Source organism: Bubalus bubalis, chromosome 1 (assembly GCF_019923935.1).
Source record: "Bubalus bubalis isolate 160015118507 breed Murrah chromosome 1, NDDB_SH_1, whole genome shotgun sequence".
Taxonomy (NCBI): Eukaryota; Metazoa; Chordata; class Mammalia; order Artiodactyla; family Bovidae; genus Bubalus; species Bubalus bubalis.
Window position 1 is genome coordinate 90059146 of NC_059157.1, and position 14867 is coordinate 90074012.

Consider the following 14867-nt stretch of genomic DNA (forward strand, 5'->3'; position numbering starts at 1 on the left):
AGTACCTCAAGTAACATACACACTTCTATTTCTTTAAGCTGACATGTTTTTCTCCCTGTTTGTCACAGATTGAAGGAAAAAACGTAAGATTTTGTAGACAATGAGATACTCATTTTTGTTAACAATGGGAAATACTGATGTTTAGGAAAATACAAAAGAAAGTAGAACCTACCAAAGCAAAACATTTCTGAGCTTGCGCCAGAGCAGACTCAGGTCTTAATCTAATACATTCATCAAAATCCGCTACTGCTTCTTCAACTTGATCAAGCAGTATTTTCAGCTAAGGAAAAAAAGTACACAAATAAGCGCAGTTCAAAACAAAAACTACACCAGTTAAGCATGTACTGTGCCTTTTTGCATAATCAGCATAAAGCTAAGCATGGAATTAATATAGAATTACTTTCTAGAAACAGTAAATCAGAAAATCTTATAATTTTAAAGGAAAGGTGCTAAAACTAAGAACTAGTGTTCAATTTTTTAAAAAAGCACTATAAACCTACCAGTTTTTAATCACTCTTAAGTGATTTTTCTTCTAGAATATGAAATGTCTCTGTACTTTCAAACTTCAAAGTAGGGATAGATCAGACATTAAATAACTACATTTCATATTAATCTTAAGATACACCCAGTAAGGATCAAAATATCAAGAATTTTTTAAGGTTATCTCGATACTTCTTAAGATGCTCCAGACAGAAATATTAGGTAAAATTTTCCATTAGAAATGACTTGAACTTTTCTGTTATTATATGGATTAGTCCATACTTTCCACTCTAATGCACTCCAAGAAGCCACATCACACAAACAGATTTTAAAGCCATGTTTTTCCAGATGAGGCTGAAATTGGGAACTGTTTTCTTCACTATGAATTTTTACTAAAAACCAAATATGCATAGAATTATAAAGCTCTATTCAGAAGAGATTTTTTTGTGAAACTGTCTATATAGCTCAGGTTAATAATTCTTTACAAGATGCCTACAAAAATCATTCTGTTGATTCTAAGCACTAACTCAAAATGCTCACTACAAGTTTTTTTTTAATTTGTCACTAATTTTTTAATGCTTTACTCATTGAAAACCTATGAAGCAGAAATGCCTAAAAACCAAACTTGAACTGGCAACCCAACATTTGCAGCCTTCCTCTTCTCTCTCTTTTTTTTAACAAGTAAGTATCAGGACAAATGTTCAAGATGGAACTAAACAAATGATACTATGTATCAAACTAAACCCAAACTAAACCACCCTGATACTTTGTTCATAGCTATCATAAGTGATATAAGAAAACTTTAAGACATTCTCAAAAATGCTATCAAATCCCTCAATTCAAGGATCAGAACGCCTTAAGAAAATTAATTTACCTGTCCTCGGTGGTGATAAACATCTGCATTCTGAGGATCGATGTCTGCAGCCATGTTAAAATCCTGAGTAGACAACAAAGGCTGCTGCTGTTGCATGTACATGCTGCCTCTTTTGATGAGTGCATTTGCTCGAAGCTATATACCCAAATGAGGAAAGAGTCATCATTACTTTTTATTCTAATTTAGTTTTTTAAAAAATAACAGCTGTACTGAGATGTAGTTCACATACTGTAAGTCATTTTTAGTATATGACTAAAAATGTGCAACCAGTCACCACTAGAAATGTTTTCACTGATCCCAAAAGAAACCTCATACACATTAGCAGGGACTCTATTTCACCTCTAATTCTCAGTCCCTGGAAACCACTATTCTACCTTCTATTTCTACAGATTTGTATATTCCAGACATTTCACATAAATCGAATTGTAAACTATGTGGCCTTTCTGTCTGTCTTCTTTCACAAACAGCAGGTCTTCAAGGTTCATCTAAGTTCTAACATGTACGTCATTCTATTTTAGGGGCTGAATAATATTCCATTGCATAGATAAATCAGTCTATTTATCTCTTCACCAGCTGGTGGACATTTGAGCTGCTTCCACTTTTTGGCTCTTATGAATAATGCTACTAAGAACATTCATGTACAAGTTTTTGTCTTGACATAAATCCTCATAGGTATATACCTAAGAGAGTAACTGCTGGGTCACATGGTAACTCTAGAAACCACCGCCTACTAATTTCCAAAGGGATTTTACCATTTTACATTTCTACTATCAATGTGTGAGAGTTCCAATTTTTTCCACATCTATATCAATACTTTTAATTGTCCAAATTTCTGATTATGGCCATTCTAGCGGGTATAAAGTTATACCTCATTGTGATTTTGATTCACATTTCCCTAAGGTCTAATGATGCTGAGTATATTTTCTTGTTCTTATTGGTCATTTGTGCATATTCTTTGGAAAAATGTCTACTCAGATCCTTTCCTATTTTTAAATTAGGCTATCTTTTTATTGTTGTGCTATAAAGACGATTTAATATTGTCTGCATACAAGCTCATTATCAGATGTATGACTTGGGAATATTTTCTCCCATGTGGAGTAAGCCCCCCACCACCACTTGGTCATTTGTGCTGCTGGTGTCACACCTACGGAACCACTGCTTAATTTAAAGTACTGAAGATTTCCTCCTCATGTTTTTTCCTAAGAGTTTTATAGTTTTAGCTCTTACATTCAGGTCTCTGATCCATTTTGAGCTCATTTTTGTACATGGCATGATATGTACATTATTACCTGCCATTAGAACAAAGTCAAGATCAGGAAATAAGAAATAAGATTCTTCTCCAAAGTTTTTTTCAAGGCAAAAGTACACAAATGTCCTCAATGAAACAAGTAAGAATGCCCCCATGAGAATAACAAAAACAGAACACATCTGATTATCAGGAAATAAAGATAATTAGTACAAGGCTATCTTCAACTTGAAAATCTCATTTTGAAAAGGACTTTTAACAAATACTTAGTTTAAATTACTTTTGTTTACAAGAAGTTAAGATAAAATTTGCTGGCAAATACTTAAGCCTTGAAAACAACTTTCATTTTCCACAAGATACATGAATGATTCTTTTGGAGGTGAAGGAAGCCAGAGTTTAGTTAATTCAGTGAGGAAAAAGAGATGTTAATCAACCAACAGTACTTTGGCGGCCGACATTTGTTCTTATTATGCTGAAATAGAGGGCTCATATAATTTAACAGATCCCTGCTGCTGCTGCTAAGTCGCTTCAGTCGTGTCTGACTCTGTGCGACCCCATAGACGGCAGCCCACCAGGCTCCCCCGTCCCTGGGATTCTCCAGGCAAGAACACTGGAGTGGGTTGCCATTTCTTTCTCCAATGCGTGAAAGTGAAAAGTGAAAGTGAAGTCGCTCAGTCGTGTCCGACTCTTAGTGACCCCATGGACTGCAGCCACCAGGCTCCTCCGTCCATGGGATTTTCCAGGCAAGAGTACTGGACTGGGGTGCCATAACAGATCCCTACCAAATCTCAATTATGAAAATAACTGCATATACACACGAACACTTAGAAAATGAAAAGCTGTTCCAACCACACAACTGCAAAAACTTTTGATATGTTTCTATACTGCAATATATTTTTAGATCTTGTTTTTTCCCTCATGTAAATAAACTCTTTCAGAATACATTAAACATGCTTACTTTTTATTAAATGCATTGTATATTCTTATACTACATATTGCATGTTATTTATAGTATTATAACATATTGCAAGTTATTTATATTATCTATAGCACTGCTACATCACCCTTACTCCTACCCAAATACAGTCCAATACAGTAGGCAGAAGATATACAGGGAAGCTGAAGCCAAAAGATGCTGTAGAAAAAAACAATCCTTTCTTAGTTAAAGTTAATTATCACTGATATGTCTGTTTTAGTTTCACCACACCAATTCAATCATTATTAGGTGTAGTTCCTTCGAAAACAAAAAATAAGTCTTTTGGAGAATGGCAACTGAAATGCCAAAAATTTGGCAAAACATACCCGAAAGCCTCATTTTTATTATTAATTTTTTTCACATGCACACACACAGAGTTTTAAAAGTACCTTCACATTAGCTTCTTGCAAGCTGATGACCTTATCTAAATCTGGTTTGGCTGCGTTGGCATTGCCAATAAGCAGGTAGAAAGTAGCTCGTAGTAGCAATGCTTCTGCCATGTATTTTCCTTGAGCATCTATTTCTTTTGAGCATTCACTTATGATTTTATCATAGTTTTCTTCTTCCATATACTGTTTGGCCTTTAAATATCCAGAACTGAAAATAAAATGAACAGAGGAAATTATAAATTTTACCTTTTATTACTAATAAAATGAGCATAACAAATTACTAAGAAAGGATCAAATGCTGAACTTGCCACACTCAGTATACCTGAGGCAAACAAGTATGCTTTCCCCCTTAACAAGTTAACCAGCCAGTGCAGGACTGGAGGTGGTGGTGGAAGCGTGTGTGGGGGTAGCACCTTAGGACTTTCGATGTAGACTGGGATCTTCTTGTTGCCTTGGAGAGAGGGTTTTAAAAAGGAAAACAGCAGAGAAAATGGCAGAAACCTAGGGTTATTGTCCAGGCTTCAACATTTAACACATGAAAAAGTAAGCGAATGACAGATTGAAATGCAACATAGGAAAGGATCCTGTCTTATTCACCTTATCTGTGGCACACTGGTGGCACTCAACAGTTACCTTATGACCAACAGAAAGAACAGAGAAAGAGAAAATACTCAGGTGAGTTGGGGGTCCCAGAACGCAAGAGAAGAGGCGTGACCTGAGTTGTACTTTGTAAACATCACTCCAGCTGTGTTGTGAAAAGTGAACATTAAGGGAGCAAGAACTTAAGCAAAGGGAATAGCTAAAAGGCTCTCATCTAGAAGTGTGTTATTTCACCTAGAAGAACAGACCTAGAATGAATAGGTGGGAATATCAAAGAAGCAGACTGTAGCCCACTAGGTTCCTCTGTCCATGGAATTCACAGGCAAGAACACTGGAGTGGGTTGCCATTTCCTACTCCAGGGGATCTTCCCAACCCAGTGATCAAACCCATGTCTCCTACATTATGGGGAGTTTCTTTACCATCTGAGCTACAAGGGAAGCCCATCACTTTCAGAATGAATAGGTGGGAATATCAAAGCAGAAGACTCTTCCATCAAATAGGACTTAAAGAAAACACCCTTCTCTTACTTTTTAAAAAGCAATGACCACAATATCATCACTTGTCTAGGATGATTTTTTTCACAACACTTGTAGAAGGGATTTTTTGAACTGAAAAGGAAAATTACACTAGATGTTCTTTAAGGGGGTCTTACAAATATAAGGCATATTACATAAGAAACAATATAAGGCACATTATGTAAGAAAATCATGTTTTCTTATTTCATTTGCTACCTACTCTGAATAGAGAGAATTGGCAAGTAACTTAAAAGTTATGTCAGTCAAAACTTAGAAACTCTGTGCTAACCTTTCCCAAAATTAAAATTCTAATACTCCTGAACTAAGACAAAATAATTAGATTGGAAGTAATAATGGTTCCTATTTACTGAGAACCTAAGTTCTAGATGCTTACAAACATGACCCGTAAACCTCACAATAAGCCTCAAAAGGTAATTATTATCTCTCCATCCAAAAATTGATAAAGCTAAGGCTCAGAGTAAAGTAGAATTTAAAAACTTAGGACCAACTCCAGTTAGTGTTCTGATGAGAGACAGTTATGTCCAACCACCTCTCAATGTAGCTTTTAGAATAATGGTATTAAAACTTCATTGTAATTTTTCTGGGATTAGGACTACCTCCTAATCAGAAGAGGCAATTATTGGCATCACCCTCAACATTTACTTCCCATCTATAATTTTCTTAAAGAGATTGTTCATCAACTAACACAAATCAGAACATCTTGGCAAAATTATGCATAGTATCCTCCCTTAAAAAAGGTGGCCAATAACGGTAGAAAAATTGAGAGATAGAAACCAAAAGCAATCTTTTCCCTTAAACATCTCAATATGCTATAGAGGCAAAATTATGCTTTGCTATGGGAACAGCATTCCCTTTTCTTCCAAACTTATTAGAAAATGTCATGTTGGTAATAATATTGTGTCTTCTCTTGGAGAGGTGAGCTAGCCTCAACAGCAAAACAAAAGTATTGCTAAATATAAATGGATAAGCAGGCTAGATAGCTTATATATTACATCCCTTGACTGCCAGTTGTAAACACAGCACCTTGTACTTTGACTTCAGCGCTCTACAAGAGTAAACACAAACCCAAAGAATGGCATTTTCCTAGGCATGCAGGGAAAACCTTGAAGACAGTCACTCTTTTGGGCACTTCTAAAAATTAAATTAGAAACTTCCTTGCACTAAAACATCTGGATATTGACCTACACAATCATTTTTTAAGTTAGTCCCCCTACTCAAATATACTTAACCACTTGACTCTCTGGGAACTCTCTTTAGAATATTATGTAGACCTTAAAAGCTGGGCAGACTCCTGGCAGTAAAACCTTGAGTTACCAAAGATGTAACATTCAGGATATAATAGACATGTGTGAGAAACGAAGTATTTTTATTATAATAATAATATTATTATATACTATAATTTTATTATATTCATAAAGAAAGTGAAGTCGCTCAGTCGTGTCCGACTCTTTGCGACCCCATGGACTGTAGCCTACCAGGTTCCTCCATCCATGGGATATTCCAGGCAAGAATACTGGAGTGGGTTGCCATCACCTTCTCCAGATCTTCCTGACCCAGGGATTGAACCTGGGTCTCCTGCATTGTAGGCAGACGCTTTACCGTCTGAGCCACCAGGGAAGCTCTATTATATTCATATCGGTCTATAAATAAGTTTTTTAAAGAGATGACTCAGAGTCCCATTTTGGCTCTATGGCAGCAATGAAAGTGAAAGTGACAATCGCTCAGTCGTGTCCGACTCTTTGTGAGCCCATGGACTATTCAGTCCACGGAATTCTCTAGGCCAGAATACTGGAGTGGGTAGCCTTTCCCTTCTCTAGGGTATCTTCCCAACCCAGGGATCAAGTCTAGGTCTCCCACATTGTAGGCGGATTCTTTACCAGTTGAGCCACAAGGGAAGCCCAGGAATACTGGAGTGGGTAGCCGATCCCTTCTCCAGTGGATCTTCATGACCCAGGAATCGAATTGGGGTCTCCTGCACTGCAGGCAGATTCGTTACCAACTGAGCTATCAGGGAAGCCCTCTACGGCAGCAAAAACCCCCACAATCCAATTCCCCCACAAAAAGCATTAGGCAGACACTATACTCGAGACACACTTACTTTTCTTTTACTTCTAAAGCCTCCCCTTCCTTGTCTTTATCTTCATCAGACTTCTCTCCTTTAAGCATTGGCTGAGAAATTATATCATCCGTGAAAGAACTGAAGTAAGATTTGATAAATTGTGGAGATGGCATCAGAGGTTCACGATTCTGAAATTTAATCATATTTAAATACATCAAAGTAAAAAACACTAACCAAAGAAGCAGATGCATTTGTAGAACACTGGGAACCACTGCCATAAAAACTGGTTCCTCATTTTCAAATAATTGAAGAATATCAGGCTCCAAACTGTAGGGTAATAGACAGTGAAAATGGTAATGCTGCCAGTCCTAGCTTTTAAAAAAACGTTTTGACTGACAGCCTTTCCCTCTCTGAAGATGTAAAATGTCAAGAACTCTTATAACCACACACTAAATTAAACCATCTACTAACTGTGTAAGACCAGTGCCAATTTATACAGTATACTTTTAAAAACTTTAAAAAGCCAAGAGTTGGCAATTGTTTTCTGTAAAAGGCCAGATAGTAAATATTTTAGGTTTTGTATGCCATATAGTGTCACAACAGCTCAGCTCTGCTGTTGTAGTTTAAAAGCAGCCAAAAACAATGTGTGAGTGGCTGAGTTCCAATAAAACATTACTGGCACATTTATAAAACAGGTGGCGGACTGGATTTGGCCTGTAGGCCATTGTTTGGAAACCTCTAATATACGTGAATTCTTTTAATATTCATGGACGGAGAAGCCTGGTAGGCTGCAGTCCATGGGGTCGCACAGAGTTGGACACGACTGAAGCGACTTAGCAGCAGCAGCAGCAGGTACAATCCGGACATGGTTCACATTCTTATTTTAAAAGGCCACAAAAGCCCAATATTATAGGAAAAATAAATATAATCCAGATCTAATTTCAGTCATTACCATTATGCCCAAATTTAAGTGGTATAAATGAGCAATGACCCTTCACAACGCATATTTCCTCTATATTAACCAATGCAGGTTAATTTACCTTATATTTTTCTTTGGCTTTCTCTTTTCCAAGAAGTTTAAGAACTTTATCAGCTAACAGCATGCTTTGTTGATTTTGGAATCCTTCTAATATACACACAGCAGTGACATCTAGAAATGATACAAAAAAATAAGAGTGAGTATGAAAATTATTGCAAAGATGACTAGCAGCATCAAAATGGGCTCAGTGTTACCACAGAAAGCCAAAATAAATTCATAGCTTTATGTGGCTATCATTTTCAATAAATTTATTCTTAACACTTTGGTTTTACATACTTTACAAACTCAAAGCTCAGAAAGTCACTCTACTTCTCCAGAATTCACTTTCCTAACCTGTGAAATGAAAGGGACTATGCTACATGATTTGTGATGCTTCTCACTGCTCTAACATTGTACACAGCAAATAAAACCAGTAACCTAGGAATATTCTCTTTGGGACAGTAAGTATAGGCCAAATCATAATGTGGCTCTCTCATGTCTGGTCTTACTTTTTTTTTAATAGGCCTCAGGGTTACTCCTTGTCTCCAAAGCCATCTTGCCACAGAGCTCTCAATGAAATCTGCTTCAAAATATCATTTTAACCTGGCTATGCTATAACTCAATATACAGTGGTTTGAAATGAAAAAGATCAATGTTTCTTTAACCTCCCAACCTTTCATTCAAAGTAGTCAACAAGACTGTCCCTCTCTTTTTGAATTCAATTTCTCACAATTGCAAACCCATGCCCCTCCAAACAAGTCAATCTACTGCATGTTCCCCTGATACTCTGGCTAGTGCCAATGTCAATGTCTTTTCCCCATCCCATTTCTCCATCTAAAACCCATTTAAACGCCTCTCTATAATTAGCTCTTAATAACTTCAAGGTCTGGTTCAAAACTCAGAAATCTTTTTTTCAAAGCAACACTCCTCCTATCCATCACCGAAATATATAATACTGCAAAACCTCAAGTTTCTTCTAAAATGTTCTCTAAAACCACTCTCAACTGGTAACCCAGATTTTAAAAGACAAAATAGCTTTCTCCTTTTAAATAATAATATTATTTAAAAAAAAATTATGGCTAAATTTCTGATTATTGATACTTTTAAAGCAGATTTAAATATGTAGTGGGAAAACACTTTTAGACTGTGGAATCTGCATTTTGGGTTAGCTCTACATTAAGTGGAACAAAGTACTCTGTAGGTCAGTGGCCAATACCCTAACTGAAGTTTTAGCAACAGATATGGCTAATTAGAGGCCAAGGAATATTTATGATATTTACAGAGAACGGCAAATTCACTTGATGCTTTGTATCAATTACAAAATTTCTACTTGAGTGAAGGATAATGTTTGAAAATAGCAAGGACAAAAAACAAATGTTTTCTTTAATGATTCATCTCAAAATTTATTTCATATTGATATAGGACATTAATTGAAACTATGCAGAATCTTAGTAACACTCAACTAAACCTCTCTTCTGATTTCTTATTCATGAAATTACACTGATGATGTTGCCAAGTTTAAAATGTGCAGTATATAAACTTTAAATCATTTAATTCAATAGGTGGGAATAGTGATGGTACTCAAGCATCAGCAATGTCAATTGAAACTATAGAACAAAGTTTCAATTGGGGAAGACTCAAACTTTTAAACACAACTGATTTCTCTACTCATAGGCAGAGTTGCATATAAATTTACCAGTGACTACAAAACCTTTAGTAATTTTCATATGTAAACACGAAAATACCCTCACCTTCTAAACATTCCTTCTTATTGTCTAGCTTCTCGTGGGCTTTTGCACGTCTAAAGAGAGCTTTCACATATTTGGGATTAAGTTCAACAGCCTTTGTACAATCTTGTGCCACCTCTTTCCATTTTTGCTGTAATTGAAAGTATTAAAAAACAAAAAAAAAGTCACACTGAAGGAAGCACTGTTCAACAGAAATCAGTTTTCTAAACTCAGCAGGCTGAGTATTAAGAGTCCCACAATAGAAAACATATTCCCAATTCATACAAACAGTTAATATCCACAACACATTATAACAGCTCCATACAAATAACTGCAATAAAGATAAGCAATCTGATTTTTAAAAATAGGTAAAGGACATAAGCCATCTTTCTACTACCACATCTATAACCTACCTGCATCTATGTGATCATATCATCTCCTCCTTCCCTCCTTTTAAAACTGAGGAAGCACCCCTCTTCATCCAAGGCCAACCCTCCACTTGCAATAGGATCTACACTCCCCCCACGTCAAGGACTTCACTGTCAGCTCTCCTGCCTCTGCAGCAATCTGCTTCTCTACTCAATCATTCCTATTAGCATAAAAACACTTGCTTTAGTATCTCCCATCTTTTAAAAACCCTCCTTTGATTCTGTAATTCCCTACAGCTACTACCCCATTTCTCAGCCATCATTATTACCAAACCTCCAAGGAGTAGCCACTCTGCTTAATTTCCACCTACTTCCACTGGCTGCTCCTTCCCAATTTCTCTAGCTGACTTCTTACCCCTATCTGATTTCTGCTGGAATGCTCAAGGACTCATCCCGTTAGGTAATCACATCTGTGGTCCTATAACCACATTAAAATTAGAGGACTCCCAAATTTATCTCTTTAACCCAAATCACTCTCCTAAAATACAGACACTTCTCAATTAAACCATCTGCTTGGCTGTCTCAACCCTTCCTCACGCCACTATTAGTAAAACTCCTGCTTCTCTTCACCCTTCACACCCAATGCAATAGCAAGTTCTACTGGTTTTCAGCTTTCCTTCATGTCTCACCTTGGCAACTACAACATCCTTCCTCAGCCCCCCTGCCTCCACTCCTGCCTCCCTCCAATATACTGACAGAACAGTGAGAACAATTTTAGATGATGTTCCTGCCCTATTAAAAAGCCTTAAATACTTCCCATTACACTCAGAATCAAATCCAAACTTCTTACCATTGCAAGGCTTTGCCTGATCTGCCCTCTGCAACCTCTCCGATTTCATCTCTCTATATCCCAGGATCCTTAATCCACACTTCTTTAATCATGGCAAACTCTTTTCTGCCTCAGAAGCAATTACATACACTGTTTTCTCCATTTGTAACACTCTATTCTCCACTATTTGACACACCAACCTCAATCATTCCTCTATTAGAGAATCAAAGGCTTATCCAAATGTCATTTAATGGTTCACTGTTGAGTGATCTTTGAGTTCGATACATAATTGTCTGCTTTTACAGACCTAGGCTCCTACTACAGTAACCTTTCATATATAACACAGTCAACAAAATATGGTTGAATAAAAAATGCAGAGACTACAAATGACTGATAAACATAGAAAATGATGGTCCACATCACCAACATCTCAAAAAGTGCAAATTAAAAATGAGAAGATAGTATTTTTCTTCTACTAGAGTGGCAAATATTAAGACCAATTCACACAGTGAGATACTAGAAAACAAGCATGCTCAAATATTATTATTAGAATAGGTACTAATACTATCTCTTTATAATTCCATTTCTTAATTTTATTCTCAGAAAAGAATGCAAAAAAAAGTAAAAAATATTTACTGCAACACTGAGTGCAACAGGGAAAAGAGGAAGTAATTCAAATGCTCATCAGTAGGGAGATGTTTTCCACTGTAGACTTCCCTGGTGGCTCAGATGGTAAAGCGTCTGCCTACAATGTGGGAGACCCGGGTTCGATCCGTGGGTCAGGAAGATCCCCTGGAGAAGGCAATGGCACCCCACGCCAGTACTCTTGCCTGGAAAATCACATGGACGGAGGATCCTGGTAGGCTACAGTTCACGGGGTTGCAAAGAGTTGCACACGACTCTTCACTTCACTTCACTTCCACTATACAGCTATATAACAGCTACTACCTATAGGCTTTAAAAAGAATGAAACAGATCTGTGTGTGCTATGAAAAGTTGTACCAGATACAGTGGCAACTGGAAAGATACATTGCAAACAATGTAATGGGAATTAATCTTTTAGTCTTTTTTCCCTCCACATATGCTTATATGGAGGCAAAAGTTGAAGAAATAGACTTAAACTGCTGAGGTGAATGGGGTCACCAGAAACATTAACTTTCTTTATTATCTAATTTTATAAAATCTGATATATACAACTTTGGATTATATGTGGAATGAACAAAACTAAAATTTGTTCCTAAAAAACTATGTAATTAAAGGATATAAAAACAAAACAAAACCCCTGTAATTTCAAAACAACTTCAAAAAGTGTATTAGACATATTTGAGTGGCATTAGCTGAAACATTATGCAAATAAAGAGAAAAAAAGAAAAACCAACCTACAGTACATACCAATTGCTCAAAGGCAGCAGCTCTGTTTTGATAAAATGTGGAAAGGTCAACATTCTTCTCTGTAGGACACAAACTGATAGCCTCGGTATAGCACTGAATAGCTTGTTCATATTTTCCTGCTTTAAAATATTTGTTGCCTTTGTTCTTGGCTGCTTGGGCTCTATCAAGCGAGTTCTGAAATACAAGGGAACAATTATGAAACACTTATCAACACGCAGTAACAGATTCAGATCACAGTGACTACATGACACACTGAAGAAAAAAATGGAAGGGCAGAATGGGTGTCACAATGCAAGCCACTCCTATTTACATCTTCATGGGAGACAAGAGTCTTTAATAGGACTGCCAAATCAAAGATTTTATAAATCTTTAACTTGAAAAACACACTTTCCCCCTCAAAAGGCTGTACTGCTTTAAGGTATACCACTTTCCCACCAAACTCTGCCAGCAAGAGTTTTAATATCCAGTCTAATGGGCATAAAACTGTGGTTCTCAATCAGGGATGATTTTCCCTCTAGGGTACATTTCACAATGCCTGACAACATTTTGGATTTTCACACCTAGGGGTTGGGGGAGATGCCCCTGGTATCTAGTAGGTAGATACTAGAATGCTGCTAACATTCTACGATGTACAGGGCAGCACCCCGCAACAACTTATCAGATCCAAAATGTCAATAGTGCCAAAGTTGCAAAACCCCAGTGTAACATAATATTCTGATATTATTTTAATTCACATTTTCTCCACTATCAATGAATTTGAAAATCTGTTCACATTTATTGGTTATTTGACTTTTTCATTCTGAAAACCATTTAATCACATGTATTGGTGTTTTTCAATTAGGTTGTTGGTCAACAGTGTAGAACAGATACTAGAAACACTTTGCCATCTTCATTACAACTGTTATCCCAATCTATTATTTGCAAATGAATAAAATTTTGGCACTCCTGTCTTTGTCTCAGTATCTGCTTCCTAGAGGACGCAATTCACATATTTCATGAGTTGGTAGTTAATAGCCACAGAAGACAGTTGCAAAAGCTTCAGTAAACATCTGGGAAGCATCTTTGTAGATAAATCCAGTTATTTAGGTTCAAGCTACTAGGTCCAAGAGCTCTGTGGCACGTCTTCACCCCAAACTTTGTCAACATCATTCAACTTTAACAAATATGTGATTATGAAAGAACCCATGTATTTCCAACAGGTAAACACTTACAAAGCAAAAGCAGAAGTAGCTGCCCCCACAACGAACTCACAAGAGCCCCTGTGAGTTCACCTTGCGAAGAGTAAGTTGCTTGGGACCTAGGGCATCTCAGTCATGAAGAGATGATGGGAGGAGAGTAAGCTTTTATATCTGTTATCTTCTCCCTTACTCATGCTTTTTTTTTTTTGCTACTTTTTTCTTCCATTTACCTTTTGTTTCCCTTCTCCTTTAGTCTAAATGAAACTACAGTTAGTTTTTAAAAAGTATAGTGTGCAAAGAAAGATGTGTAGGGAACTCTAAGTTCAGAATATTAAACAGCTAGTTTAAGCTAGCTAGTGTCAATAAGTGAAGTGAAGTGAAAGTCTCTCTGCTGCTGCTGCTAAGTCGCTTCAGTTGTGTCCGACTCTGTACAACCCCACAGACGGCAGCCCATCAGGCTCCCCCGTCCCTGGGATTCCCCAGGCAAGAACACTGGAGTGGGTTGCCATTTCCTTCTCCAATGCATGAAAGTGAAAAGTGAAAGTGAAGTCGCTCAGTCGTGTCCTACTTTTCACAACCCCATGGACTGCAGCTCAGTCGTGTCCAACTCTTTGTGACCCCACGGACTATACAGTCCATGGAATTTTTCAGGCCAGAATACTGGAGTGGGTAGCCTTTTCCTTCTGCATGGAATCTTCCTAACCCAGGGATTGAACCCAGGTCTCTCGGATTGCAGGCAGATTCTTTACCAGCTAAGCCACCAGGAAAGCCAATAAGAAACGTGCATATTTTAAAATGAGAAGCAAATGGATGAAAGGAGTCGAATAAGACACAAAAAGAGTAATATATGAAATCTTCTACCTGTAAAGAGCCTTAACCATCTTGCAAAAGTTTTGACAGTAAAAAAATCCTTGGCACATTCATAATAGAAGACAACTAGGACTTTCTAATGTAGTTGTGGTTTCCAGTTGCTGGAAAATTGCACTTAAAGCGACCTCATCAACCCTCCCATTCCACTAGAGAAACAGAAGTCACGCTGGAGTAGGGCTGCATCATCCAGGAGGAGTGAGGAGCCCCTCCACCTGAAGGACTAGTGACAAACACACCATGTCTGTCTTCCAAGAAACCATATTGTCAAGAATTGCTAACATAAAGGAAAATTAATACCACAAAAGAGAGGCACCCTACTCATAT

The 14867-nt window shown here is 37.2% G+C and overlaps 1 protein-coding gene and 1 non-coding gene across 3 annotated transcripts in view; both read right to left on the reverse strand.

The window, feature by feature from the left end:
* Nucleotides 1–14867, reverse strand: part of TOMM70 (translocase of outer mitochondrial membrane 70) — a 42365-nt gene that overhangs the window by 16830 nt on the left and 10668 nt on the right. For both annotated transcript variants that reach the window (XM_006058734.4, XM_025282583.3), the window contains exons 2-8: nucleotides 12496–12669; nucleotides 9931–10057; nucleotides 8202–8311; nucleotides 7201–7349; nucleotides 3966–4173; nucleotides 1355–1489; nucleotides 173–280 (exon numbers count right to left, since the gene is read on the reverse strand). In XM_006058734.4, coding sequence (XP_006058796.1) covers nucleotides 173–280; nucleotides 1355–1489; nucleotides 3966–4173; nucleotides 7201–7349; nucleotides 8202–8311; nucleotides 9931–10057; nucleotides 12496–12669 — 1011 coding nt within the window. The remainder of the gene's footprint in view (nucleotides 1–172; nucleotides 281–1354; nucleotides 1490–3965; nucleotides 4174–7200; nucleotides 7350–8201; nucleotides 8312–9930; nucleotides 10058–12495; nucleotides 12670–14867) is intronic.
* On the reverse strand, nucleotides 6647–6719 carry TRNAC-ACA. The gene has a single exon. It is a non-coding gene; the product is annotated as a tRNA-Cys (tRNA).